Here is a 27,858-nt window from a genome sequence, read left to right on the forward strand (position 1 = left end):
CAACAGAGAGACGGATGTCAGCCAGAATTCACCATCCTCTAATTGAGACAACCACCACGACTATCATTTGAACATGGAATTAAGAATAGGCGCATGCAGGGAGAGAATACGGCGCGCCAAGCTTATTCGAGAGAAGGAGAAAAGCCTTGGAATCTCGCACAGCATCTCCGCTACAGACTGACACCGCGTTTACCATTTAGAAAAACACAATATAGAGGCAGTGTTTAATATTGCAGCGTATTATCTGGGGTAATTATACGGCATTTATCTTAATATAAATTTGAAATATCGATATTCACCTCATCATCCCCTTGAAGAAGAGACAAGAAAATGAGGTAAGCGGCTTCTGCAGCGTGCATTGGATCGGCCCGACCGCGTCACTTGTAGGAAAGCGACATGATGCTGTTGGCTATCCTATGTTTCCTAGTGAGGCGCATTTTTTCAACATATGAATGAACCATAAAAGACACAACAGAAAATGTACAATAGGTGTAGTTTTAGATAATGATCACACCATGCCACTCAACCTATGGCAAATTAAGCAGATCATTTTTGTCGGCACACGATCTTCGTGCTTTTCATGCTGTGTCTTCATCCTGCAAATCATCTTATAAGAGTTTTCAATTCCATAGCTGTTTGTTCTATTGGGTGGTCTATAGGACCTTGCTATTGTCATGATAATATTACCATTCATGTAATTTGCCATTCCGGCTTAACTGATATTGAATGGTAAATATGACTGATGTAGCAACAGCCCCTTGCATTGCAGAGGTGAGGGGGTGGGGCGACTAAGGCCTCTGATGACGCACATATGACCCTTTTGAACATCTCACACTGTCTATACCCACACACACAATCACACTTTATAGAAAACATGTAAGAGTAGGCCCGGTTCCTAAATAAACCCTGTTGTCATCTGGATCTGTTGTATTTTTAGGATTGTCTGTCTGCCGTCAAGCAGTATAGCCTGAGTACATCTCTCAGAATTCTCATGTGTCACTCCAACTGATTGATGCTTTGGTCTCTGATCAGCCTGTGGGACTGTTGATTTACAGCTCAGGCTGTGCCCTGCTAGGTCACACACACTGCTCTGTGGAAGGGAATGGGAATGTGGTCTTCCTTCAGCCCTCACTGCTTTGGGTGGAGGACTGGGCTATTTGTGGGCACACGTAACCCAGTCACATTCCCTCATACCAACTACAGGAGCTAATGTGTCTGTCTCTGTGTGGATCTGTGAGCTATCTTCATGTCTATTTGCTTTTGTCTGTCATGACAAAGCTATGCTGTGATGTTTGTCTTCTCACTCCAGCAATGCCATACCTGTATGTTCTGTAACTCAACAAACACATTTATCCCGGGGCTGTGATTCATACGTGGCTGGAATGTTGCCTCTGTCTTTTTTGGAAGCGTTCCGGGTGTCCTGTGTGTGTTTCCCAGAACTCAAGCGACGTCTTAAATCTCGAGTGGAATATGAGATGACTGGCCGTGTGGCAGGAAACAGAGGAGCTGATGATTCTATAACATGATTTATTCACCTCCAGTGCGTCCATGCAGCCCCTTCACCTCCCAGAGAGCGGCTATTTATAGGCTGCTAGCATTAGCCTTTTATCATGCTGTGATGAATCTGTATTCTCCCTGCCAGCTATCCTCCGGTCCAGCCATGGTGCAGGGGGAAGAAGGGAGGAAGGCATAACAGAGAAAGTTAGAGAGAGAAAGAGTGGCAGAGTGCTAGAGAGAGAGAGAGAGAGAGAGAGAGAGAGAGAGAGAGAGAGAGAGAGAGAGAGAGAGAGAGAGAGAGAGAGAGAGAGAGAGAGAGAGAGAGAAGAAGAGATAGAGGGAGAGGTGTTGGAAGGTATCTCCTGAGGACTCTTAATGGAGGATGATTTCTGAAGCAGTTGCTGTGGTGACTCATCTCCCCTGGAAAGGTACAGCAGAGCAGGGTAGCAGAACAGGGTAACACAGCAAGTAACATAGCGAGGTAGCAGAGATGACTTAAACAGAGCATTTTCTTCTGTTGTTTACATCATCTCCCTCACATGATACCCTGGCTTTAGTGCATACAGGTCATACAGTGTCATATACAGACTGTAGAACTGGCCTCATAAATCTAGCCCTGTGCAATGCTGTACGGTACTGTATATATTGCCGTAACCTCATAGGCCTTTGTCATATACATTGCTGTGTAGTCATAATTTATGCAAATCTATTTAAAGTATAAGAGACATAATGTTTTTAAAAATATGTTCTAGATTGTTCATGCCAGTAATTCAGTCCCTCTCAAAGAAGGAGGAAAACTGCTACGATCTAGTATAAAGAAATGTTGGGAAGTTGTATGATGGTCTCATTAGTAATATTATTGTTTGTATTGCATAGGATTACTGGTCAGGGTGCACTCAGATGCCATAGGCTGTCCTATAGTCTGCTGTTGCAGTTTAGAACTAACAGATTTATAAGTGTAAGAACAGTTATCCAATAGGCTTGTCAGATCATTTTGAGAGCGGTGGTAGCCAATGGCTTAGGCTCCTAGGGTGGGAAAACGAAAAACCCTCCAATCCCTAAAGAGGAGCAAGGTGACTGGAGTAAAGTGGTCACGTGAATCTCTCTCGCTCTCTCTCTCTCTGTATTTCCTTCTTGCCATTTACTCCCTCCTCTTTCTCTCTCTCTCTCTCTGTCTCTCTTACTCCCTCCCGCTCTCTCTTTCACACTCTTCTTTCTTTCTTTTTCTCTCTCTCTCTCTCTCTCTCTCTCTCTCTCTCTCTCTCTCTCTCTCTCTCTCTCTCTCTCTCTCTCTCTCTCTCTCTCTCTCTCTCTCTCTCTCTCTCTCTCTCTCTCTCTCTCTCTCTCTCTCTCTCTCTCTCTCTCTCTCTCTGTATCTCTGTGGCTCCTCCTGTGCTGTAGCCACTGTTCTCCAGCTCCCTCTGACCCAGGGTTCTCCAGCAGATCTAGCCTTCGAGGCAGGATGTAGTTAAGTGGAGGTGAGCTCTGGTTCCATCCAATATGGCTACACTGATCTTCAATCTCTGCCGCTTACTTTGACACCTAATCCTTATTCCCTTCACACCTTATCCTGAAGGACCCCGCTCCAAGTTGACCTCCACTGCAGCCATCTGCCAGAGTCAGAAATGTATTCCTTTGATGACTTCGGGTAAGGAAGGTGTTCTCCTACTCTGTCTGTTCTTCAGGGCTCTTCTCTTTCTGAGCCGTGTGTGTGTATGTGTGCAGCCTGGGAGAGGAGCAGGACAGGAATTTGTTCTGTGTTGTTTTTAGTGTGAGCTCTTTAATCTGCCTGTTTGTTCAGGACGTGAACAAAGGTCATAAGAAACTTGTGGTTGTGTGGTTCTTCTAGCCTCATAGCAAACTAGAGTCCCTTTGTCTTAAGTTGTGCCATCACAAACATGGTAGCAATCTCTCTCTGTCTCTCTCTCTCTTCCTCACTCGGACCATCTTTCAAAGCTGTGTGACTTTAGACAGCTGTTACACCACTAAGGAATGATTGGTAAAATCTCCTCTGTCTTCTAAGAGATGAGTTTTCTGTGTGTGCGTGCGTGTAGTTTGTGTGTAGTGTGTGTATCTGGTGCTGTTTGGTTGTGGGAGAGGGATTGTTCCCATATCATACTGGTCTGCGTGTGTGTGTGGGTATGTGTGTGTGTGGCTATACTAATCTTTGAGTGGTACAGTAGTGAGAATGCCCTAGGCGGAAGGATGGGTGTCCAGATAATATGTCCTGGGGATTAAAGGCTGAACATGGTGATTTGCTGCAGCTCAAATACAGATGTGGATCAGATCATAGGGCTTGGTCTGATGACATGGCATAAATACAACTGTACAGCTGATACACAGTGTCACTATAAATCAAGACTTCAGCCATTACAACTATGTGGTCACTGAGGTAAACGCTGAGCCAAGAAAGATACGTAAAATAATGTCCCTCTGTGAGGAAGCAAGCTCCTTGAAGAAGTCAAAACTTTGAAGTCTCTCTGCAGAAGCCTTCGCAGACAGTCACCTTGGAGATGTGGAGATTCTTCTGCTTCTCAGCTTTCCTCAACGTGTTTTTTTCTCTCCTTTGCTGCTCTCCTCTCTGTGATCCTTCTCTCCTTGCAGCTGACCCTCTGACATCACACAGATACATTCTGTCAGCCCAACTCCCTAATGGGACTGTTCTTCTGAACACACACACACACACAAACATCTCCTGACGGATGTCTTTCCCTTTAAGGATAAGGATTAGTGACCAATAGGCAGGGACCAGAGCTGAGGAGGGGGGAGGGGTGCTAGTCATATAGACCTATAGACTCCTCCTCCACTCTCTGTGGTGACTTCAAACACTCTAGAATCCCTACGTAGCGTGTTCCGCATACTGTAAATGTTCCACTGGATCCCCCACCAGTGTGCAAAGCTACAGGGCAGGGGAGAAAGCCTTGGCCTGAACCTGAATGTCACACTGAGCTATTTGGGTCTGTCTGGGTCTGGGTCTTAGTGGGTGTGGGTCATTCCTGCTGTCCCACTGGGACGAGGCAGCTCTCTGCAGAGACCGACAGGCGGATGCTAACGAGGAATGACACCGGACTGGACGAGTGTCCTCTAAGCTCCGTCCATTCCAAGGAGACCAGAGGGAGTCATTTAACCAATTTGAACGTCCAGCTAGAGATGCTACCCTCAGTCCTCCTCACCCCTCATGACCCGGACTGTGTCAGGCTGACCACAGTCAGGATGGCAGATTAGAGAACTCCTACTGTTCACAACAAACCTCAGTGTTGGGGATTTTTAGGTCTGTCTAAACAGAGCTGTGCGAAATCTCCTCAAGCTTACACAACTACCCGAAATACTGCTCACATTTGTCATGTTAAGATTCCAAACACAAGGGAGTCTGTGTGTATTTCTTTGTGTTTTCTGTGAGACATCAGTTGTTGGATAAGTACCCCCCTGTGTGAGAGACCAATCCATCGCGTGTATGACAGAATAACCTTGTTCAGACAGACCTTAGTACACCAGATCACAGTCATATTTGCCCTACTCCCCATTTCCCTGTCCAGTGTGTGTGTGTGTGTTTTTATCTATGTCTATGTGTGTTTATGGCTCTTGCGCCCTGCCTTTAGGGCATGGTCATCCAAATCAATGCGAAACAAACCTAGCATGCTGGGTGGCCATGGCAACTGCTGGCTGGGTAGAACGTGTGGTGTGTTAGTGGGCCATCCCAGCACTGGATGAGGTTTACTAGACCAGCAGATCAGTTGGTGTGTGTGTGTTTGTGTGTGTGTGTCAGGTCCTGATGCTGTTGTGTCCGACCGTTCACTATGGGGGGGGGGGGGGGGATTACCTCATTTCCTAAACCTAGCCCAACCCCCCACCCAGCTGTGATGGACACACACACACAGACCAGTAATATGATCACCTCTCGTATCAGACCATCTATCAGACAAGTCAATAACTTCATCTGTGCCGGTCGTAGATGAATCTGTCTGGTCGTCAGGACAATTGGGACCACTCTCTACTTCACCAGCCTTGACAATACTAGAGACACATCGTATTTGCTTAAGGAAATCTTTCACTTTTAAAAGCATTTTGATCTCCAGTATGTGGTTCTTTTTGAACCCATCTGGTGTCATATTTGTAAAGCTGCAGTTGAGGTAGGCTGCTGTTGAATGCTAAGCTGTAGTGTTTGAGACCAGCAGGAGCGCAGCTACAGACCCACCCCAGGATACTCTTCTAAACTGTTCCTCATGAAAATGGACACGCAGCACTTCCAAGCTGTGAGGGTCTACCTGTCTCAAAGCGTCAGTGATTCCGGACTCTTCTACAGCCACATAGCTGCCAGGTTAGTAGTGATGCTACCTTAGCATTACCGGTCTCAATATTTACTCCATGGTCAGTGGTTGTGTTTCATTGTACGGGTTGTGTTCACCAGAGAAGGACTAGAAAAATCTGAACCACTGGACCCACCTGCTCTAATCAATAAGGTACTTATTACTTACTTGGTAGATGGTAAATACAAGGCACTAGTATTTCATGGTAACACCATGTCTATGTTTAGTAGCTCCACTTCTAGCGCTCTGATATGACGATTCTGAGGAATTTCTACCTCCGGCGTGTCTATCCCCCTCGGCCTTCTGAGCGCTGTGTGTCCAGTTGGCATGTGCTAGCTCGCCAGGGTGCTGAGTGGCGGAGTGCTCATGTTAGCTTAAGATAATGCAGGGCAAATCCCTCTGTGCTGCATGTTAGCGGCTCTAATAATCTGATCTCATCTGTTGGCCAAATGTTCAGGCAGTACAAGGATATTGTGCTGTTTCACACGCTGATGCTGTAGAAAAGCTTTTTCTTTCCTTTTTCAACCAAACAATTGCAGTGTTGGCAGTAACTCACAGCCTACCGCAAAACCATCCCCAGAGAGAGTCCTGAAAAGGACTTGCAGGAATGGCCACCATCTCTCATATATCAGTTTAACAAGTCAGGTTCCTACTTGTTCTTGGTTACTGTCGTGGTTATGTGACTGCAGGTCAAATCTCCAGCTTGCAGCACAGGATACTGAGGAGAGGGGACTTGTTTGTGGGCGCCAGAGCGAACATCTTTGTTCCGGCCGTCCTAGAATGGTTGTGTTTCTGTACCTCTGAATAGAAGTGCTCCGTGAGGAGCCATGTTTAATTTACACCATAGAAGAGCGCCTCGCTCCAGGCTACAGCCAGCCTTCCGCTCCAGTAGCCTGCCTCACCCTGTCCCTGTGAAGAGATGGAGGGATGGAGGGATGGATGGAGGAATGGATGGATGGATGGATGGATGGATGGATGGAAGGAAGGATGGAAGGAAGGATGGAGGGATGGATGGATGGAAGGAAGGATGGAGGAATGGAGGGATGGAAGGAAGGATGGAGGGATGGAGGGATGGAGGAATGGAAGGAAGGATGGAGAGATGGAAGGAAGGATGGAGGGATGGAAGGAAGGATGGAGGGATGGAGGAATGGATGGAGGGATGGAAGGAAGGATGGAGGGATGGAGGAATGGAAGGATGATGAGATGAGGGAGAAGGTTTGCATTTCCTAGATGGAGGCCATAGGATGCAGAGATGTTCCCCTGTGTTGCGCTGGCTGTGTTGCTCGTTGTGACGATGTTCACCGCCCCATGCTGAATTCTGCATATTAGAAGTTATATGGCAGGATGAATAAGGCTGCAAATAGCCAAGCTTTAAACCAGAGATGGTGTTTTACTGTGTCTGAAGAGAATCTGCTCAGGTGCCAGTAGGAAGACTGAGCTCTATAGATTGTTGTTTTCGAATACATTTAGTGTCATTGACCCAGGTCTGTTATGTACCACATAAAAACTTAACCCAACGTCTACTTTGGCCATGGATTCGTAGGGTCATTTAACTAAGAACATGAGCACATAAATCCTGCGGAGAGCACCAGGAGCTGAGCTGTTCTGCAGCTTCAGGGTTCATGGTAGTGTTTGGATGGCACTGCTACATTATACTCTACTCTACTCTTAGCTACTCTACTGTTAGATGGGTTAAGTGTTTCTGGGGGATGGTAGATGGTTGAAGCTTAGTAAAATGGATCATATTGTATTACTGCAGACAAATGCATTAGTGTGAGAGATGATGGATTTACCTCTATCCTTTTAAGACAGTTGTCAGTTCTAAATCCTTGTTATTCAAGGCCATAGCGTATTCTTGCAGGTATGTAAGTGGGCTATCTATACGCACGCCTGTCACCTACACACACCTATGGCTGTGAACGCACCCGTCCACACACACACACACGTGTGTCTTCTCCAGATGTACTTTCTCTGTGTTCGAGATTAGCAGCCTGTAAGGGAGGCAAAGCTGGTTAATTTAAAATTTAAGACTGTGGTGAGGTAATGATCTGACTGCCTCATAGGCCTCTGTAATCCTTCTTAGAACACACACACACACACACACACACACACACACACACAGACGCTCTAGTGTGGTTATGGTCCTTCCCTAAAATGACTAGTCTTGCAAAATGAGAAACTCCACAGGGTATAATCCACTAGTCTCCTCCTCTTCTTCCTGCCGTAGACTTACTCTCTAATAACAGAGGCCTCCTTCCACCTCTCCCTTATATCAGTCCTCTTCTTCCTCCTCCTCCTTTCTCATGTTCCTCGTTTCCCTCTCCTCACCCCCCTGTTCTCTCTTGCTGTCTGCCTGCACGTGCCCTAATGACAGAGGACTCTCTCGACCTCCTCCTCCAACTCTTTCTTATCGGCTCTCTCACCAAAATGTATCATTTACATCTCTCTGAGTTTTCTAATCTGGGCCTGTGCTAAGAATAGCCTGAGGCGCTGTTTTTGGTTGGGTTATACAATGAATACATACCCACCACACCAGCATGTTTTTGGGCTTGGTTTGTTATGGAATCATACAGATGCATTTTTGACTGTTGATCCGGAGTTCAGCTAGGGTGGTTAGGCAGGCCACAAGTCTTAAAAGGAGTCGTATTACAACATAAAATTAGAACTATTGTGAGGTCAACTTGAACTTGAAATTCATTGAGCTAGCAGTAGTAAACAGTCACCGTGGCAACAAAAGCTCTATAGAGTCTGGCCTGACTGGTTACCATGGAAACACCGACACGTTCCCGGGTGTTTTTTGAGCACAGTAAAGGCTGACATTCTAACTTGTTCTGTATCAATACTGAACTGGATTTTAGATATGGTTTTACCTTCCCTGTCTCTCTCTTCACAATCACACACAAAACACGCACGTTATGGTTGCGGGGGGTGGTCAGTCCTGCGGGCCTCCCTCTCCCAGCATCAGAAAGCACTCAGCTAATGGAGTGACTGACCTGGGAGGGAAACACACACACACACATCATGTAACAGTGCAGGGTTGAAAGGGTGTGTGTCTGTGGAGGGGTGTGTGTATGTGTTCATGTTGAAGACCAGAACCTTGCTTATAATTCAAAAGGCTGGAGGCCTACTTTCTACATCTCGCCCATGAGGCTTATTTGACATGCTTAAGCACTCAGTGTAGCAGAAGCCTCCATCGCTCCTCTCCCCTCCCTCATCTCTATACCTTTCTCCTCCATCTTTTCATCTCTCACATATTTCTCTCACTACCCTCTCCTCTCCAGCATTACCTCAGCTAAGTTTAGCCCAAGTAGCATAAGCACTTGTTAGTGTAAGGACAGCTAGCATTAGCTGTCTAAAGTAGCATTATCTCAGCCTCTGCATTCTCATAATAGAAGCTGCAAATTTAGAACTAGCACCTAATAACATTTAAAGTCATAGACAAGGAGAGCCCTAATGTCAAGTCTTTCCAAAGCAGTGAGGCTTTATATGAGGACTGCCCAACCCTGTTCCTAGAGTACTACCGTTTTGTAGGTTCTCATGCCAGTGCACCTGATTATAAAATTGAACAGGTTGACAAGCTGACAAGCTGAACTATATTTGTAACAACTGGGTTTGGTGTGAAAACCTATAGGAGGGTAGATCTCCAGGAACAGGTTTGGAGTAAAAACCTACAGGAAGGTAGATCTCCAGGAACAGGATTAGGGTGTACTCTACTGGAGGGTTGCCTTTCAGTAGCAGGGCTGGCCAGCTCTGCTCTGGGTGAAGAGTGGTCGTTTCTTTTGCAACTGTCACACTCTGACCAGATCACCCAACTGACTCAGATTTTAAGGTTTAACCTAAGTGCTGAAGGGGATTATTAATTCATCTGGTGATGTTTAATTTTGGAGACGTCTATTTTTTGAGAAATAAATATGATATTGAAAGGGACACGATACTAAAGCTGTGGTTGAGCAGAGAACCATCTGCAGCTACGAACGTTGGGAGTTTTGCTGTGGGTTCATTTATGTCTCATGGGTCTTAAGTGGTGGTCAGTGGAGCAAACCAACTAGAAACATCCACACAGATGGCTAGCTCAGCCCTTACATGTGTATTAGCCACTGTCATGTCCAAGCAATACACGCTCTACTTCTAGAAACATATGGCAGTGTAATTTGGTTGCATTCACTTCTTTTTTATGTAGTGTTGGCCGTGGATAGCAAAGAGTGAAGGGGGATGAAGAGAGAGGGGAGAAATCACAGAGAGACAGAGAGAGAGAAAAATAACGAAATAGAGTAAGAGAGAGGTGTATGTGAGCTGTGAGGCAGATTGCAGCACTGCAATCTATATTTAAGTAGTCCAAGTTTAGGTCTAATGGGTTATGTCTGTTATGCAGTGATTGAGTAACATCAGGATACATGGCAAAAAAAGAGGCAGAAAAGGAGGGGGGAAGGTATAGAGAGGAAATGAGGAATGTGGAGTAGACAGACAGGGAGAGTTTTGGAGGAAATAGAGACCAATGAAGAGAGACCGTAAAACCCCAGAATCAGGCAGATGGTCAGTCAGTCCTCTCTCTCCCCCAACACGTACTCCAGAAATAGGGCTTGTTTTTGTAAGAAGAGCTGTTGATCTATGTGTGTGTGTGTGTGTGTGTATGTGTGTGTCAAATGATATTCCCAACACCTATTAACTGTAGTTTGGTTCTGTCTGATGGTGGCAGTGTTCTGCTGAGAAACATGGGGTGCAAGAAAATACAAGAGAAACAGGGTGGGGAGGATGGAAAAGGAGGAGGAGCAGAAGGAAAATGAAGAGAGTGGGATGAGGGGAATGAGGAATATGATGGAGGAATAGAGGTTAGGGGGATGAAGGAGGGAGGAGGAGTATGAAGGAGGGAGGAGGGGGAGGAGGGAGGGAGGAGGGGGAGGAGGGAGGGAGGGCAGAGGGGGATGAGGAGGATTGAATAGTCACATGTTGGCATTTGAATGTTAGTGTAGCCCTAAGGGTCTCCGATACGGCACACTGTGTGATGGAAGCAGTGTTTCGACATTTTTGAATGGGAGATCTGTTTCTGATTTAAATGATCTCTCCTCTCCTCCTCTCTCTTCTCCTCTCCTCTCCTCTTCTCTCTTCTCCTCTCCTTTCCTCTCCTATCTGAGGGATAAGGTCAACCCTCTCAGTTCTTACCAGGTCTTTGGTAAACGCTACTGGTTTTGACCTAATACGGTGTCATGGTTTTACCTTGCTTTGTAACCATAAATTGTTGCTTTGTGACGGGTTGTGTCCTGTGACCCATCCCAAAAGTGTGTGGTTGTAAAATCGGGTTTTTTCCCTCAGCTGGGTGATTATCTGTTTTACCTCACCATGTCATTATCATAGATTACCAACATATACACAAACATACCCACACCATCCCGCCCTGCCCTCTAACGTCTCTGAAATATGCAATTATGAGGCAGCAAAAAGAGCAGAAAGGAGCAAGGCATTTCCTCGGTTTAGAGGTTGTGGATAGGGAGCATATTTAGACACCCCTCCCTATCCTCACAGCACCACAACATGTCAGATACCAACTAGGAACCTTTGAAACGTGTGGCTCAAATAGCTTCTACGCCCACTCATTAATCAGATACAGACACTTTTTTATTTATTTTATTTATGTACTTTCTAATGTAGCATCACATCCTTATGCATTGAGAAATTTCAACGTTCATAAAAATTGCCACACCCTGTATTGACCTTGAACCCCCAACCAACCAACTACATGTCCAACAGACCGAGAATGCTTGACCCCTGACCTCTGACATCTGACCCTGTGTGTTCTCTCCTTCCCAGTGAGCAGAGTATCTGCCAGGCACGGGCGTCCGTCATGGTGTACGATGACGCCAGTAAGAAGTGGGTGCCCATCAAGCCAGGTCAGCAGGGCTTCAGCAGAATCAACATCTACCACAACACGGCCAACAACACCTTCAGAGTGGTGGGGGTCAAGCTGCAGGACCAGCAGGTACGGAGCTCCACGCACTCACCTGTAACACACCTCCACAATTCCATGTGGATGGAATGAATCATGAGCCTGATCCATTCTAAAACCACTCACACTCAGTCACATAGGCGTTTCCCTTTGTGCCATTGGTCCAACAAAAAGTACATGAGGCTGGGGATTGGCCAGTGACATGGTTTCTTCGGCAGGTGGTGATCAACTACTCCATCGTGAAGGGTCTGAAGTACAACCAGGCCACGCCCACCTTCCACCAGTGGCGTGACGCCCGCCAGGTCTATGGCCTCAACTTCGCCAGCAAGGAGGAGGCCTCCACCTTCTCCAACGCCATGCTGTTCGCTCTCAACGTCCTGAGCTCTCCTGACGCCACAGGTGCGCTGGCTGATTTTCTTTTTTTTTTTTTTTACATGTAAATTGTTTTTGGGGCATTCTTGTGTTGTATTTTGTTTTAATGCTGCATACGGGTAAACAGGGTATCAGACAAGGTGAGAATCAATCAGTTGGTTTCCAATCAAAGTGAAGGCACTCTAGTTCTGGGGAAACCACATTGTAGCTAATTATCCATTGATAACGGTTAATGGGTTAATTTGGCCATCTCTTATCGATCCAACTCGATAGCTGCGAGAGGATTGTTAGGGTGCTGTGGGATTCTAATAGACTTGGTGAAATTGGTTTACAGTAGCTCCAGCCTGAGCTTGAGTTTGAGTTTTTGGGTTAAAGGAAGAATTTCTAATGGATTCAAACAAATGATCTCACATGCTTGTTTCACCAGTCAGGTTTTTCTTGATTGTGTGGATTTCTGTATGGTTGCAGAATCTGCAATGGTGTGTGTGTTGAGTATTTGGTCTCAGGGTGCTCTAGCTCCCTCTGGTGGTCTGGATGCTGCAGGGCATAAGACTACAGCATGGAGAATCTCCCTGGGTCACTGGTAGTTGTCAACATACAAACCAAACAGACTGGGCTGGCAGAGGCTGTAAAACAGATACATCGCTCTCAGGTGTGTCTGTGACAGCTTCCATTCTACCTACATCAATTTTGTCAGGCTCTGGCTGGCTGACTTACGACCCTTCATCTTCTCTTGCTCAACAGCTTGGCCTCTCTGGTTACTGTCTGATGCTACTTATAAGCCATAGGGGGGTTGGGATGGGTGGGGGGACAGGAGGAGGTCCGGTGACAACCCCATTCCAGCCCATTCCTTTTCATCCGCGCATTCCCATTGGTGGACCCGGCCTGGCTAAAATACCCACGGAGCCAAAGTGTCCCAGAACGCCGCAGTCCCATCTCACATGGCGCTGCTCCTCTATTTGGGAACATCAGAGGCGAGACATGGGCCTCCTCACGCACTCCAGTGGTGCCTGTGTCTACGGAAGGCAGGAGCTCTCTGTTACACACATACCTACCTGCTGGGCTCCTCTGCTGACTCATCAAGCCTCAACTCTGGCGCATAGTAGCCCGGCCAACTACCTGTCCAGAAGTTTGCGTGCAGTACGTTCGTTCCCAGGCCTGCAACAGCAGTGCAGACAAGACTCCGTTTCCTGGCTGGGAGCGGCAGTGTAGATAGGAACAGTAGGGAACTGTGGTTGAAGACTTCCAAAGCGAAGACAGTCTGTAAACATGTTGACGCCACAGTTGTTGACTCCACAGATGTCACCACGCACTCTGAGGAGGGTCTCCTCTGCTCGGATCAGCCTCAGTAAGTACTGGTCACTCCGTGTGCCTGGTGTGTGCTCTGTGCCCCAGCAGTCCATGCAATAGGTCACATCACAGTCTGTGTATTCTCAAACAAATGGATGACCCAACAGCAGCACAATGCTGGAGGAGGAGGGAGGTCTTGTGATGGTGTTGCTACGGAAACTCCTGGGGTGTCGGCTGTTCTCTTAGCATCTCCGATAGAGGCTGGTTGGGCGGTATTGCCTGACTGGACTGGGTGACGATCAGTTGTAACTAATGTTTGGAAATGAGGTAATGGCCATCTCATCTCAGTGTTTATGTGTGTATTTGTGTGTCCCGTAGAGCAGGTGTGTTAGTGCGTCTGGGGATCAGCCCGTCTACAGGTCCGATCATGCCTGCTCTCTTTCCCTCCTCCTCCTCCACTCCACCTCGCCATGGCAACAGCCAGGACCCCAGATGTTAGCTCAGAGCATCAGGCTCTCAGCTAATTGTCTCATTCCCGCTTAAACACACACACAGACATGCATACATACACACACACACACACACACAGAGACTCTTAAAGGAAAATAATTGTCTGTAGACTGTGTAGGTGGTGAAGTGAATCAGGGTGTGGGGAAGTGAATCAGGGTGTGGTGAAGTGAATCAGGGTGTGGTGAAGTGAATCAGGGTGTGGTGAAGTGAATCAGGGTGTGGTGAAGTGAATCAGGGTGTGGTGAAGTGAATCAGGGTGTGGGGAAGTGAATCAGGGTGTGGTTCATGCATGGTGGTTCATACAGGAAGTATTTGATAGGAGGTGAGTAAAAGATTAACATAAAATTGGTTAAGATGAGCTTGAATAGAACTCTTCAGGTTTATTTAAGGCTGACAAAAGGCAGTGGCTGTGTTATCAATTGAATTTCGGCGCAGTGTTGTTTTAACTGTTCTTCCAGCGGCTTTAGCTATGCTGTGTCAGAGAACACTGTGTATGCTTTCGCTAGATGAGTGCTAAAATAATCTCTCAGCCCAGCGAGTGGAGGAGATGATTATCATGTGTTAACAAGGGCGGTTCAGAGGAGCGTCAGGGAGAAAGTGTCCCAAGGCTGCTGCAGTCTCAGCCCTGCCAGCCAGGAGAACAACGACTCTACTCTGTCTGAAGTCCACTGCAGAGGGGTGGAACACACATCAACAACATACCCACACAACACGCACACACACAAACATAAATGCAAATACAGATACACTACACACAGTTATTTATTAATAGGAGGAAGTGATATTGCCTTTGTTTTATGATGCAATATTACACTTCTTCTTTTATGAAACAGCTCAGTGGAGAGGGCCGAGGCTCTGCATGTACATGGGATTAGGTTTATTCTGTTAGCACGAAGGAGCATGAAAGTTCAGTGCTGCAGTATCTTCAGCAGCTATGCAGGTTGTGTAATGATCAAAACCCAGTTAACGCAGAAACTGCCTGAGTCATTATTTCTGAGCAGATCAGATCACGTGGATGGATGAAACGAGAAAAACATGTCAGCAAAGTGGCGAGCCTGATAATTACTTGATGTGGGAGCAAATTATTATGTGTCAGCCCTGCTGTTAACACTGGCCCAGCTGAAGTGAAGTTACTGTAAACATCAGTATCCATGTATGTAAAGATGCCCTCCCCCCTCCCTCCACCCCCTCACCAAACACACCCAGAGGAACTAATACTTCAGAGTCACAGCCTGGCAACAGACACTGATCTTATTGGGGGCTATTCAGGACATGTGATAACCCAGTGGTGTCCCTTTTAATAGCTGCCTCAGAATAGAGCCTCTTCCCCTGCTACTGTAGGTGTTAGCCTGGGGCAGTTAGCCAGGGCTGTTAATTGGGGACTTTTAGCCTGGGGCAGTTAGCCAGGGCTGTTAGTTGGGGCATTTAACCTGAGGCAGTTAGCCAGGGCTGTTAATTGGAGACTTTTAGCCTGGGGCAGTTAGCCAGGGCTGTTAGTTGAGGCATTTAACCTGGGGCAGTTAGCCAGGGCTGTTAGTTGAGGCATTTAACCTGGGGCAGTTAGCCAGGGCTGTTAATTGGAGACTTTTAGCCTGGGGCAGTTAGCCAGGGCTGTTAGTTGAGGCATTTAACCTGGGGCAGTTAGCCAGGGCTTAGGTGGGGCTCTAGGGGTCTGTGGGTGATGACAGTAGGGAAGACTGTGTATCAGACACAGTTCTGCTCCAACTACCACACAGGGACTCCTTATGTCAGATGAGCTATGATAGTCTCAGTGATGTCAGAGGAAGCTGTCACACAGGCCTGCAGCCATGCCTGCTGACAAGACCAACAGACAGCTTCACTGGAGAGAATCTGACTGAAAGAGGGGGATAAAGGAGGGAAATGCCAGAGGAGGGGGGGAGGGAAGGAGAGAGAGAGGGCGATGGAGGGAGGGAGGGAAAGAGAGGGAGGGAAAGGGTTAGAGTAAGAAGAAGAGAGGGAGAGAAGGAGAGAGGGAAGGAGAGAGAGAAGGAGAGATGGCGGGAAGAAGAGAGAGAGGGAAGGAGAGAGAGAAGAAGGGACTGAGAGCGGGAAAGCAGCAGGAACTGACATATGATGCTGTGTCATAGGTGGGTTGTCAGCAGGGGAAAGAGCAACATATCAAGTGGGGAAAGAGGGGGGGAGGGGCCCCATGTCAGCCGGCACACATACCGTCTGACCTGACATCAAGTTATACCAGCCTGTCAGTCAGACTGGAGGGGAGGTATATATATAAGAGGTCTCTCGACGGTATATCTCTTTCTCGCATTCCCGCTTTCTTATATCCCTACCTGGTCTCTCCCCTCTCTATCCCTACCTGGTCTCTCTCTCTCCCTACCTGGTTACTCTCCCTAGTCTCTCCCCTCTCTATCCCTACCTGGTCTCTCTCTCCCTACCTGGTTACTCTCCCTAGTCTCTCCCCTCTCTATCCCTACCGGGTCTCTCTCTGTCCTCGCCTGGTCTCTCCTCCCCCCTCCCTTCCTCCCTGCCTCTCTAGCTGCTGTGTCATGTGCAGCAGTCTGATGTTCAGGACAGGGTTTCACCCTAGATGCCTCCTCACAGTTGTACGGGTTAGAATCACAGACAATCACGGCCCAACACTAACAAGCCAGTTCCTGCATCACAATCACACATTTGCTTAAATTCATTGTTTACTTACAGGTTTGCTGAGATTTTCTTACATCGAGTTTGATGTAGTGTTTGGCCGTGTATCTGGGTTGTCTATCTGTTATCATTGCTACTGTACATACTTTCTACGATGATGTCTAGGAATAGTTGTCTTGTGTGTTTTGGTCACTGTGGCTCGTTCTACAGCCTGCTCTTATGAGGCACTTGCTCTAGGCTGTTCTAAGTCTGAGTTGAGTTACTGAGTTTCATCTTCTCTGCATCTGTGATCTTCCTTTCTTCCTCCCAGGTCCAGCTGTCTCCCGGCAGAATGGCCCCTCCGTCGATGACCCCGACAGCCAGAGAAGGTCAGGTGACCCTCTCCACCATCGCCATCCTGACACCCGCAACACACAGACACAGTACATTTAGACCTCACACATTACAGGGAATACTCTGGAAAACACCAGAGATGACATCAGACGCTTATCTTGTACCATCGCATCTCATAGACAGCATTTGATTGATAAATAACTTATTGAAAAAGGCTAAGAAGCATCCTGATGATGACACAAAATTTCCAAAACTGAGCGTAAAATACTATTATATACTAGGCCTGGAAAAAGTATTTCTGAGGAATTGTGATTTGATAACATTGGCTAGGTTGTCTCTAGTGGCCAAAAGAGGTACTACACACCCTATGTGATTAAGTAACTAAGGCACATACACAAAACTAACACATCCTCTACACTATTTTGATAAATTATGCAGTATGCATCTTTTTTCAGTAAAATAAAGTATCCAGTGTCTGCTCTTTATGATATCGAGTTTATACAATAATGAATACAGAATGTTGATGAGTATTTTCTGTGTCTGCAGGCAGATGATGGAGCAACATCAGATGCAGGCGCACAAGGAGAGGGAGAGACGGACCTCAGGTTCAGGTGAGGCACACACACACACAAACACACACACAAACACACACACACACTTTTGCACACATACACAAAAACCCCCACACACAAACGACTCTGTCAATACATACACTGTCATGTGTCAATAACAATCAGACAACAGACTGTTTGCTTAACTAGAGTGCTTAAGCAGAGTTATCAATTTAGCTCCAGGTAACACATTCTCAGTGTCAACAGAAATAGTCAAAGTCCACATAAGCCAATCTGAGTGGTGCACAGCTGGCAACCAAACAATGCCACTGTAGCCCCTAGCAACCTGTTCCTCCAACACACACACACACACATACACAATCCCCCCACACACAGACACACACACTCCTACACAAACACACACACACCTCCTGCTCCTCCATGCATACACTCACTAGCAACTTGCTCCTGTCATCTTGCTGTGTCAGTGTTCCTGAGGAGGAGATGGAACATGCTGTCTGCTCCAACCAGACGGCCATGTTCCATCCTGCTTCTGTTCTCGGATCTTCTCTTAGTTCTGCTTCTCATTATTTACCAGGTCCGATTTTCCATCTCTGTTCAGTTGGATGGTTGATTTGTCATCTCACATTTTTCTCTTTTCTTTTTTTTTCCTTTGTTCGTTGCTCGTTTTCCTCCTCGTCCTCGTGCGCTACGATTCGTCCCCTCCTCCTCATCCTCCCCCCCCCCCTCCCTCCCTCCTGCTCCTCCTTTTGTCATCCGCCTGCTTGTGTCCTCCTGCTGGTCCTCCTCCACCGCCTCCCCCCATCTCTCGCGGGGTTTTAGTCGTCTCCACGCTGCAGTATAAAGTGTCCTCCCCACCCCAGTCAGACACTCCCCCTGAGTACAGACACTATCGAGCTAGTACTCTCCCCCCCTCCTATGTCCGTGTGGCCTCCTCCTCCCCCTCCTCCTCCTCCTCCTCTTCGTCCCAGGAGAAGGACGCAGGTGCGCAGCTCTCCTCCCAGCTCTCCAGCTCCCTGGCCTCTGCCTTCTCCCCCGTCCAGCCTGCCCCCCCCCTCCAGGGCCGGCAGATCCGGCAGATCCCCCTCTCCCCCCCCACTGCCCACCGCCACCAGAGCCAGGCCCAGGAGCCCATGCTTCCTCCCAAACACGGCACCTGGTCCTCCTCACACATGTACGCCGCCATGCCCTCCGCCGCCTCCTCTCCCCCAGTCATGAGAGCCATGCCCGTCAAACAGGGCCCTCCGCCCCAGTCCGTCCTCCCGGTGGCTCTCCCCCTGCCCCCTCTAACCAGCCGCATCAAAGCCCATCCGCTGGACACAGCCAGCCACCATCACACACTCCCTTACCAACATTCGCTCTCCCATCAACACTCCCTACCCCATCCTCATCATCACTCCCACCCCCACTCCAATGGGCAGCCCGAGGAGTACTATCCTCCCCAGCACCAGCTCAGCCAGTACTGTGAGGCCGTTTCCCTGCCACCTCTGATAGGACAGCCAGCCCCAGGTCCTGCCCCTGTCCCCCACCAGCCCCAATACCCTTCCACCTTTCACCCCCAGCCAGCCTATCAGAACACACCCCTCTACTCAGGCTCCTCCCCCTCACCTCCATCGTACCAAGGCATGTCTGAACCTCAGGCGTCACCCAAGAAGAGCCCCTCCCCCGTCTTTCAGCCGGCCATGCCGGCCAGCAGCAGTAAGTATGATCACAGAGGGGGCTGCATCAGTGTGTGTGTATGTGTGTGTGTGAGTATGTGTGTGTATGCACGCGCTCTACCTCTGGAACCAGTTCTACCACAGTGTTGAGACTGTCTCGATAACTCATCTCGTGCTAACATGGGTAAAAGTGCCATGTTAACACCGTGAGCGAATCATGAACCTGCTGAACTTGTCATCCCCTGATATTAACCAATCATGTCTTGCCTTGTTTTGCTTTCCCCAGGTCCTCCAGTTTCATCCGGCCACCCTTCCTCTCTGCCGTTTGTGCCCCCCCCAGTTGCCCCCCCTGCCCCGGTTCCCATGGCTGGACCACCAGCCCCTCCTCCCCCACCAGGACCCCCACCCCCGGGCCCCCCTCCCCCAGTTACAGTGCCCCCACCCATGCCTCCACCTCTGCCAGTTGGCGGGGGCCCGGGGGGGCCGGGAGGGCCTGGAAAGGAGCAGCAGCCCTCTGGTCTAGCAGCAGCGCTGGCTGGAGCCAAGCTACGGAAAGTCCAGAGGGTAAGCATTTAATCTCCTACTACCACCAGCCCTCAGCGGTTAATCACTCTCTCGGAGGGATTTCAGTTCTCTGTTATCTGTCTAACTATAGTTCTAATGAATTGTCTCTCAGCAACACAGAGGTCTCAGGGATTTTGCGAATTCTCTCTTGGATAGCTAATGAATACAACTGGTGTAGGAAAAATGGCGGACTCAGACGACACTTACACCCTCCTGATGCCAATTAATCTCGCATAAACTCCTAACTCACATCTTGTGTCTACTGGTCATAGACCTGATTCCTGATCCTGGCCTGCTGTTTCATTCTGGTTCTGGTGTGTGTGGTCAGGATGAGAGTAGTCCTCCAGGGTCGGGCGCAGCCAAAAACGACGCCAACCGTTCAAGTGGTGGCAGTGGAGGAGGGGGTGAGGGGCTCATGCAGGAGATGAACGCCCTGCTAGCACGCAGGTGAGAGTCACATGACATACAACATAACACAATAAAACTAGCATCAGTAATCGACTTCATCATCCCATAATCCGCTTTTTACTGTTGTTTTGCTACTTTGTTTTCTCTAACTGTCTGATTTTGTTATTTAGACGGAAAGCTTCCGAGAAACCTGATGAGGTGAGCCTCAGATATTTTTCTTAAAAATAAAAAAAAACAGTCTATCCTTGTAAGGGTTACAGATTACAATCGGGAGTCTTTATTGGTCATCTAGTGACCTACGTGCATAAAAGTCATGTGTGACATACTAACTGCATACCGTACACTCACACAGGATGACAACAATGCCAGAGGACCACAGAATTCCACAGGTACAGTCTCCTGCACAAGCACACATTAAAAATGTTTTCTGTGTCTTATTGTTCAACAAAAACAATTTTGTGTCTATTTTTCTACCTCATTTTCTCTCTCTCTTCATCTCACTTCTCTCTCAGATGCTGTGAGGAAGCCATGGGAGAGATCTAACTCTGCAGACAAGTCTTCTCTGGTCTCAAGGTCTGTACTAACCTGTCTATTTTCTAACTATCTATCTGTCTCTCTGTCTGTCTTGTATCTCTGTCTGTTTTATCTCTCTGTATGTGTATCTTTCTTTCTTTTTTTCCCCTACCTGCCCAACTAAACCAGCTGTCCACTCATCCATCCGTTAGATCCAGGCCTATATCCACTGGTGACTCTTTCCCCCTCCCCCTTCCTCTCCCCCTCCCCCTTCCTCTTCCCTTTGTGCTGCTGTGTTTCAGGGTGAGGCCAGTCGGTAGCTCCAGTGAAGCTGACACTGAGTTTGACAGGATGAAACAGGTAGGAACTGGAATCTCTCTTCACCAGCTCTGTGTTTATGGGGGAGATCATCGTAACCTTTGTTGAACATCAAATCTTGAACACAAACCCATAAAATAATAAACTTTTTTTTTTTTTTTTGCAACAGGAAATCTTGGATGAAGTTGTACGTGAATTGCATAAAGTGAAGGATGAGATCATAAATGGTAAGAACAGAGCGAAAACGTTAAAGGTTCTTCTGATACGACATCTAAAGGTGATCCTATTGTCTTAGTTCTACACCTCAATGGATGTAGACAATGGAATCCTAGTGATGTTTACCCATAACGATGCCGTAAGGTTACAGCACCTTACAAACCAGCCTATTACTTATTCATAGTTATCTGTCTCTGGGATCACAGAGAAGGACAAGGACCTCCTAACACAAACACCTCCCCATTATGTCTGCCTTGCCTAGTGTCCTCACAAACATGATCTTAAATTTACAGTGCACATAGTTTTGTACCAAAGTATATCCATATTCCATGATATAGCAATATATCTTCTTAAATGTGTCCATGTTTGGTAGAATGTCATATCCATGTATCTTAGCATATGTAGTGTGTGTGCCATGTTGTGATATTCTCTTTTACATGATGTGCCATGTAAGAACAGGCTTCCATCTTTGTGTCTCCTCTTCTTCTTTGCAGCCATCAGACAAGAAGTTGGTAGAATCAGCACAACATAATCTCTCTGAACGACGGAGGAAGAGGTTGAGAGCAGGAGGAGGGGCAGGAGAGGAAGTGATGGATGAGGAGCATGAGGAGGATGTAGGATGAGGGTCAAAGGTAGCAGATGGGGCAGAGCTGAAAAGAGGAATGTCGCCTCAACATTTCTGTGACGCCGTATGTAAACATTGACCGCGACGCCATAGAGATGCCGTGCCGACATTCGAAGAGGAGAGCGGTGGAAGACAAAAGAAGGAAGAAGAAGAGAAGCGAGGGAGTGAATTATAAACTGAAGGGAGGATGTACAGTGTGGATGGACAGATGGATGGATAGATTGATAGACAGCAGGAGGGAGCGACGTTGGTGCTGAGTTTGGGTGTATGTTCCTCTCGGTGCATCAAGACTCTCAGTCAGCCCAGGTGTTGCACTCACCTATCCTCTATCCGTTCTAAGTCTTAAAAGAAAATATTTTGGTTTTCTAAGTTTTTACCGTTTTATTATTTAAAGAACAACTGTGACAATGACGACCGTGGATTACTTTATTCTCATGAATATTATTGAGGGAGAGAAACTTGCACACCATTTCCATCAGCCTTTTTCTATGATGTCTGATTTCCTGAACCCTGGGTGTACGATAATGATGAACACACTGCGGCCATGAGCTGACCTGCAGCTTCCACTAACCCCAAATGGACATCTTAAAGCTTTTATCCATCTGCCTGGCAGCCATGTCACGAGCGCTGGAACTATGGGGGGGGGGGGGGGACAGTTCATGAAATGGAGCCGTACCTGTGCACAGACCACCTGACCCCGTCTAGCTGTTAAACTACATAGTCGCTCTCTAGACTCTATTCTTTGTGAACCTCTCAAGTATGCATGACGCTAATCTCTATCTGAATTTGTTTTGAATTGGTTATAAAAAGGTGGTACGTTTACCCCAGTGGTTTGTTTATGTGGATATTTCCCTTTCTATTTAAAAGATTGAAATTGAATTTGGTACTGTATGTGAAAATATTGAAAAAGTTGCTTTTGCAACAATGAAATACTAAATAAATCAATGGTTGTGTGAAGATGAAAACGTTTATTTGCAGGAGACCTTCTGTTCACTCTGATGTTCTGATGAAAAAAACAACAACTCTAAGTAAATTAATTCAAGAAACTAAGAGACCTGACTACAGTATTGACTGGTGTGTTCTGTTCATCTTTAAATCTCTTTGTACAGGCATGCTATTCTGTAAAAAAAACAAAAACATGTTTACTGAACACAGTAGTTCAAGTTAATAATTTAAAATATGTATCTCTTACAAAGACATATTCTCTGATGCCATCTCAGTGTTAGTCAATTCTAACTCAAAATTTTGTACACTATCATCCAATATTGAATACAGTACATTGTAAAGACCAAATTACAGTGCTTCAAATCCAAACAGTTTGTCTCTCGGATGCAGTGACACCACTGTGATTCAACCAGAATGCAGCTTCACTGAAGAACTGTCTCTGCTCACTGTCAAGTGAGTTTCACTGCAAGTTCACCTCAGCACCATTCAGTGGAAATGTAATTTAATGTAACATATTAATTTAGCACACCTAACCTCTAGCTCTGCGGTCAAATGCTCTAACCGCTGAGCTCTAACACTCCGTGTAGTATAGAATTAGATAGGATTGGTTTAGGACTGTCGTGAGTGTTTGTATATTGTATTGGTCTGTTTCTCCTTAATAAGAGTAACTTCTATAAGAGTAACACGTTCTAACAGGCACAACTAACCTAACACTTCCTTACAGATTCTAATCACCTCTGTCACAATGCAGGCCAGTCTTGAAAGCTATACACAGCATTATATCAAATGGACTCAAACAGGCTAAACAGGAAGCTTTCATGCGACTTAGGTCTGAACTTAGGCCTCATAATTACAGAATACTGATCTAGGAACAGGTCGAAATAATTTAAATCAATTCACAAGTGGTCCTAATTTAAGACACTTGATAGATCGACCATTTATTGTGCTTGAGAAGTCTGGACTGTGCCCGCTGTAAACTCCACTGTGTCAATCTCCATTGATAGAAAAGATTGGATGCCGGCTTGGTTGTGTTGTAATAGCAATTACTCCTTCTTGACAAGCTTGTACTCCCTCTTGATCCTTGCATAGGGGCCAATGCTGTCATCAAACACAAAGTCCCACAACACCCTGGTCCAGGAACTGTGTTGCGGCAGGAAGTCATAGAACTCAGCAGCAATCTTTTTCACCTGGGGACACAAAGCAGGGACGGGGTTCAGAGCATGGTCACCATAACCGTAATCTAATCTCTCCTCTTTTTTTTGCCATCGCTAGCTCTACAGGTGTTCCAGCGGGACTGTCGTGAGTGTTTTTGAGATGGTATTTCTCAAATTCAATCCCTACGGGTGATGTTCCTGGATACAGCTATCTTGGGTATGGGTGCCCAAGTTTACTGTTAATGTCACTGTTTTGTAACAGTGACATTATATTACCTAAGAGGTGAACATTGTTCCATCCCAATTGACAGACGGGAACCCACCCTACCAGATCTAAACTCTTGTCATTCTTGAGTGGCTACTCATCAACAGTTAATCAGTTACATAGTTTGCTCCTTAAAACCAATATTTGATGTTTGCCAACAGTGCTGTAAAGACACTTAGAGAAGGGATTGGTTTAAGTTAACAGACAGAATGGGTGGGAGCAGGGGAATGTTTTTGCTGCGTGTGTGATAGTGTGCTTGTCAAAGGCAGCATGGTGTGTGTGTGTGTACTGCTCACCTGAGGCAGCTTGGTGTGTGTGTGTGTGTACTGCTCACCTGAGGCAGCTTGCTGCCGGGTATGCTTGGGAAGTCATGGTGCTCCATGTGGTATCCAACATTGAAGGTGATGCAGTTGAGAGCGCCATAGTACGAGTAGGTTTCATGGCCCTTCAGGAACATATAATGTTCTGCTATGAAATGTCCTGAGATGGGATGCAATCCCATACACAAGATCGACCCGGCGATGAGGTAGACGATGGGCTTTACACCCCAAAAGTAGTAAAGCAGGAGGTCAGCAGATAACTGGACGGCAGCATTGAGAATCTCCAGCTGGCCGATGGGTTTGGGGTTGACCACTAGGGGGCGTATGGCGTAAAAAAAAGGCTGGAGGAAGAGCCAGAGAAGTTTCCTGGGGGGGGTGCAGAAAAACCATCCCTCCAGAGAGGTGGGGATGTCCACATCCAGCCCGTCCCCTCCCAAGTAGCGGTGGTGGTCGACGTGGTACTTCTTGAAGGAGGCGGAGTAAGGCAAGCCAATGGGCAGGTTGGCCCACATCGCAAACCAGCGGTTGAGACGAGCCAACTTGTTTCCAAAGGCCACGTTGTGGGAGATGTCGTGAATGGCCAGCGTCAGGGAGTGGTTGATGCAGCCTCCGAATGCATAGGCCCAGAAGAAGACCCACTTCCAGGGCAGGTCGTGGATTAGGTAACAGGCCAGGAGCTGGGTCAGTACCATGCCAGACACAACCCACTTCAGCTGGGGGTCAGCACCCATCAGGGACTTGATCTCAGGGTACTTGGCTGAAGAAAATAGACACAGAATAAACAGATTAGTTAGCCATGGTTATCTATCTATTATAGGTTGTATTTCATGTCTTTGGGGCCAGTATGTTGAACCAAAACACATTAATGGCATTGATTGGATAAAACTATGTCAGGCAGGTGAATTTAAGGCCTTTATTACACAGACAGACAACAAAACAGGGCTACATTTGAATGTCTTGCCCCGGAGAAGAGACCACTGGTAAATAATGTTATTGTTCAAGTTGTTTTGTTCACACATACAAATTACACAGGCACTGTCAAGGGAATCTTTCACAACCATGCATCACCATCACAACTGTATTTACTCCATGTCTTTAGAACTGCTCTTTCCATAGGGTGCAGTTTTATTATTGATGGGAACTGCATTTCTTTTCGAAAAATAACTTGTTCCTGTACAGCCATGTCCAAAAGTATTGGACAGTTTTTGTAGATTATTTTATCACATTTCTATTGTTCACTGGAAAACAATAATTGTATGTGTTTTAAAGGCTTTTATTGGCAAAACAATTCAATATATACAAAGAGCCGCAATTTATAGCAATCAGTCTGCTCTTATAATCCAATCAGAATGATAGGGATTTCACGAGACTAGTTCTTGTTCCCACTTTCCCATGTGCTGATGATGTGATTAGTGAAATTATGTTAGCTGGTCATTTTGTGCCAGGGCCTCAAAAACAATGAAAAGTGTTTTTTTGTGATTTAAAATGCATTTGATCAATCTGCACAATAATCTAGAAACAATGTGAATCAACACCACAACAACTAAAGTAGCAAACTTTGCAAAATAGAAACTATGTCACTGCCAATACTTTTGGCCATGGCTGTACTATTTTATAACTTTAATAATATACTGCATCAACTTGGCTAATACAGAAAACTTCTGCCTTGTTTTCCTGATGATACATGTTTGTGCAAACACTGGATGATCAGGAGCAGGAAAATAGGTGTTCACTTGCTTGCATGTAAATTATGGCTTTCTCTGCTTTTAGCTGTTTTGCATGTTATGACCCATGCAAATACAGTTCTACTACAAGATCATCCGTTTATTTCAAAGGAGAATCGTTTGTTAAGAATGCATCCCTTACACATGGCAAACACTCATCTGGCTAGCTCATCCCAACGTAATTCATTTACATTAATTTGAAATCCATTGATGAACGACATCACAGACCACCGTTTACAGCGGTGGGATGGATCTGACACACATTTCCTGTCTTTATCTATCAGTAGGAGAGATTACTTAGTAACCAGAGGTCACTCTATGGCTGACCACATCTCTCTTCTGACGCAAACACACCCTTTACTGCTTTGTGACTTTTACACACCCTCAGGGAGGAATAACTGCTAGAGACCTACATTAATGTCAGAAAGTCTTACACCTGTTCTAAACAGGCCTGCGGTGTCAGAGTTACATACAAGCAACAATGACATCTCAATAGATAACATCATATAAGAGAGCATCCTCAAGATAACAAATTTGATAAACAATAAGTTATGCTACAGTCCATCGAATTGCAATTACAGATTACATAATGTAATATCAGATGTCATTTTATTTCATTATATGATTCTAGGCCCTAACACATTAAATAAACAACTACAGTGTCTTGATGGCACAGGCCAGAGATCAGAAAAACAGATGGCCTTAATAATTAAAGAAGCTGTGGTGTCAAGGAACCCATAACTTCTATAGGCTTCTTTCACATCAGAGAAGAAATACGTTGTGGAATTTGGTGGGAAAGGCTCACACGCAAACATTTAGCAGAAAACTTAACAAAATCACCCTATAGAGTACATTCATCATACATTGAAGGGAAAAGTTGATTTCAGGCATTGATCACACACAGTAAACACATCTGCCGTTTACAGCTAAAGTTGAGATTGAACAAATGCTAAATTCCCTGTACCTGTCAAAAAATGTGGATGGTTGTCATACCATTGTATACATGTGCGTTTATGGAGAGGGGAATGTTTCTAGTTACCAAGCCACCCTTAAGGGCTTGTCAACTGCACCTGCTATCAGCCTGTTGAGCACTATTGTTCTACATGTCAGAGAAACTCTCTCAGCACTGACTCAGTTTACAGGTGGGGGTGTTCACCCAGTCAGCTGAGGTTTTTACATAATCTGGTCTCATAAGGGTGAAACCTGCTGTAATATTCCCCATCGTGTTTCATCACCCCTATATTAAATTATCTTGTCACAAACTGAATTCAGACTTAAGCCCACCTGTCACAACTACAGTTCACAGCTTAACAGGCAAAGGTAGATTTTTTTTTTTTAAAGCTTATGTTTTGTACTCAATAGATATACTTCTAAACGTGTCGTGTATCAACTGGCTAACCCTGCTGTAGACATGACAAGCGTCAACATACAAACTGGTAAAACCGGATATAACCATTTAGTGTCTTTGATAACATTTTCAAACATTCTGGCAACAAATCTTCACTTTCACCACAGAAAAATACGACTTGGTTTTTCAGTCGATTTGTCAGTTACTTTACCTAATATTTCCTTCCTCCTCGAGGTGTGGGGCTGGTCGGTGTAAACCCATTCAAAATCCTCCCGTCCACCTGTCTTCCCCATGTCGTTACCTGTGGTGCTGAAGGAGCGGTGGTGGCAGCTGGCTGAGTGGCTGTGTGTGACTGG

General features: G+C 46.3%; 2 protein-coding genes across 5 annotated transcripts; one reads left to right on the forward strand and one right to left on the reverse strand.

The window, feature by feature from the left end:
* The first annotated feature begins 17 nt into the window (after positions 1-17).
* Positions 18-22,711, forward strand: evla (Enah/Vasp-like a). 4 transcript variants are annotated; one of them, XM_067242880.1, is made up of 15 exons: positions 2,915-2,975; positions 3,074-3,145; positions 11,610-11,778; positions 11,964-12,144; positions 16,850-16,907; positions 17,419-17,483; positions 18,267-19,142; positions 19,389-19,666; positions 19,995-20,113; positions 20,245-20,272; positions 20,427-20,463; positions 20,587-20,647; positions 20,890-20,947; positions 21,075-21,132; positions 21,616-22,711. In XM_067242880.1, the coding sequence occupies exons 2-15, from the start codon at positions 3,123-3,125 to the stop codon at positions 21,651-21,653; spliced, it is 2,049 nt and encodes a 682-aa protein (XP_067098981.1). In that variant the 5' UTR covers positions 2,915-2,975; positions 3,074-3,122; the 3' UTR covers positions 21,654-22,711. The 4 variants fall into 4 exon arrangements, with proteins under 4 accessions (XP_067098982.1, XP_067098981.1, XP_067098984.1 ...); XM_067242881.1 differs by lacking the exons at positions 2,915-2,975; positions 3,074-3,145 and adding an exon at positions 18-335; XM_067242883.1 differs by lacking the exon at positions 18,267-19,142.
* degs2 (delta(4)-desaturase, sphingolipid 2) lies at positions 22,695-27,833 on the reverse strand. Its single transcript, XM_067242885.1, has 3 exons — positions 27,714-27,833; positions 24,445-25,187; positions 22,695-23,878 (listed from the first exon to the last, which is right to left on the reverse strand). The coding sequence occupies exons 1-3, from the start codon at positions 27,793-27,795 to the stop codon at positions 23,735-23,737; spliced, it is 969 nt and encodes a 322-aa protein (XP_067098986.1). The 5' UTR covers positions 27,796-27,833; the 3' UTR covers positions 22,695-23,734.
* Between the last annotated feature and the right edge of the window lie 25 nt (positions 27,834-27,858).

The sequence above is a fragment of the Osmerus mordax genome, chromosome 9 (genome assembly GCF_038355195.1).
Source record: "Osmerus mordax isolate fOsmMor3 chromosome 9, fOsmMor3.pri, whole genome shotgun sequence".
In the NCBI taxonomy this organism is placed as follows: domain Eukaryota; kingdom Metazoa; phylum Chordata; class Actinopteri; order Osmeriformes; family Osmeridae; genus Osmerus; species Osmerus mordax.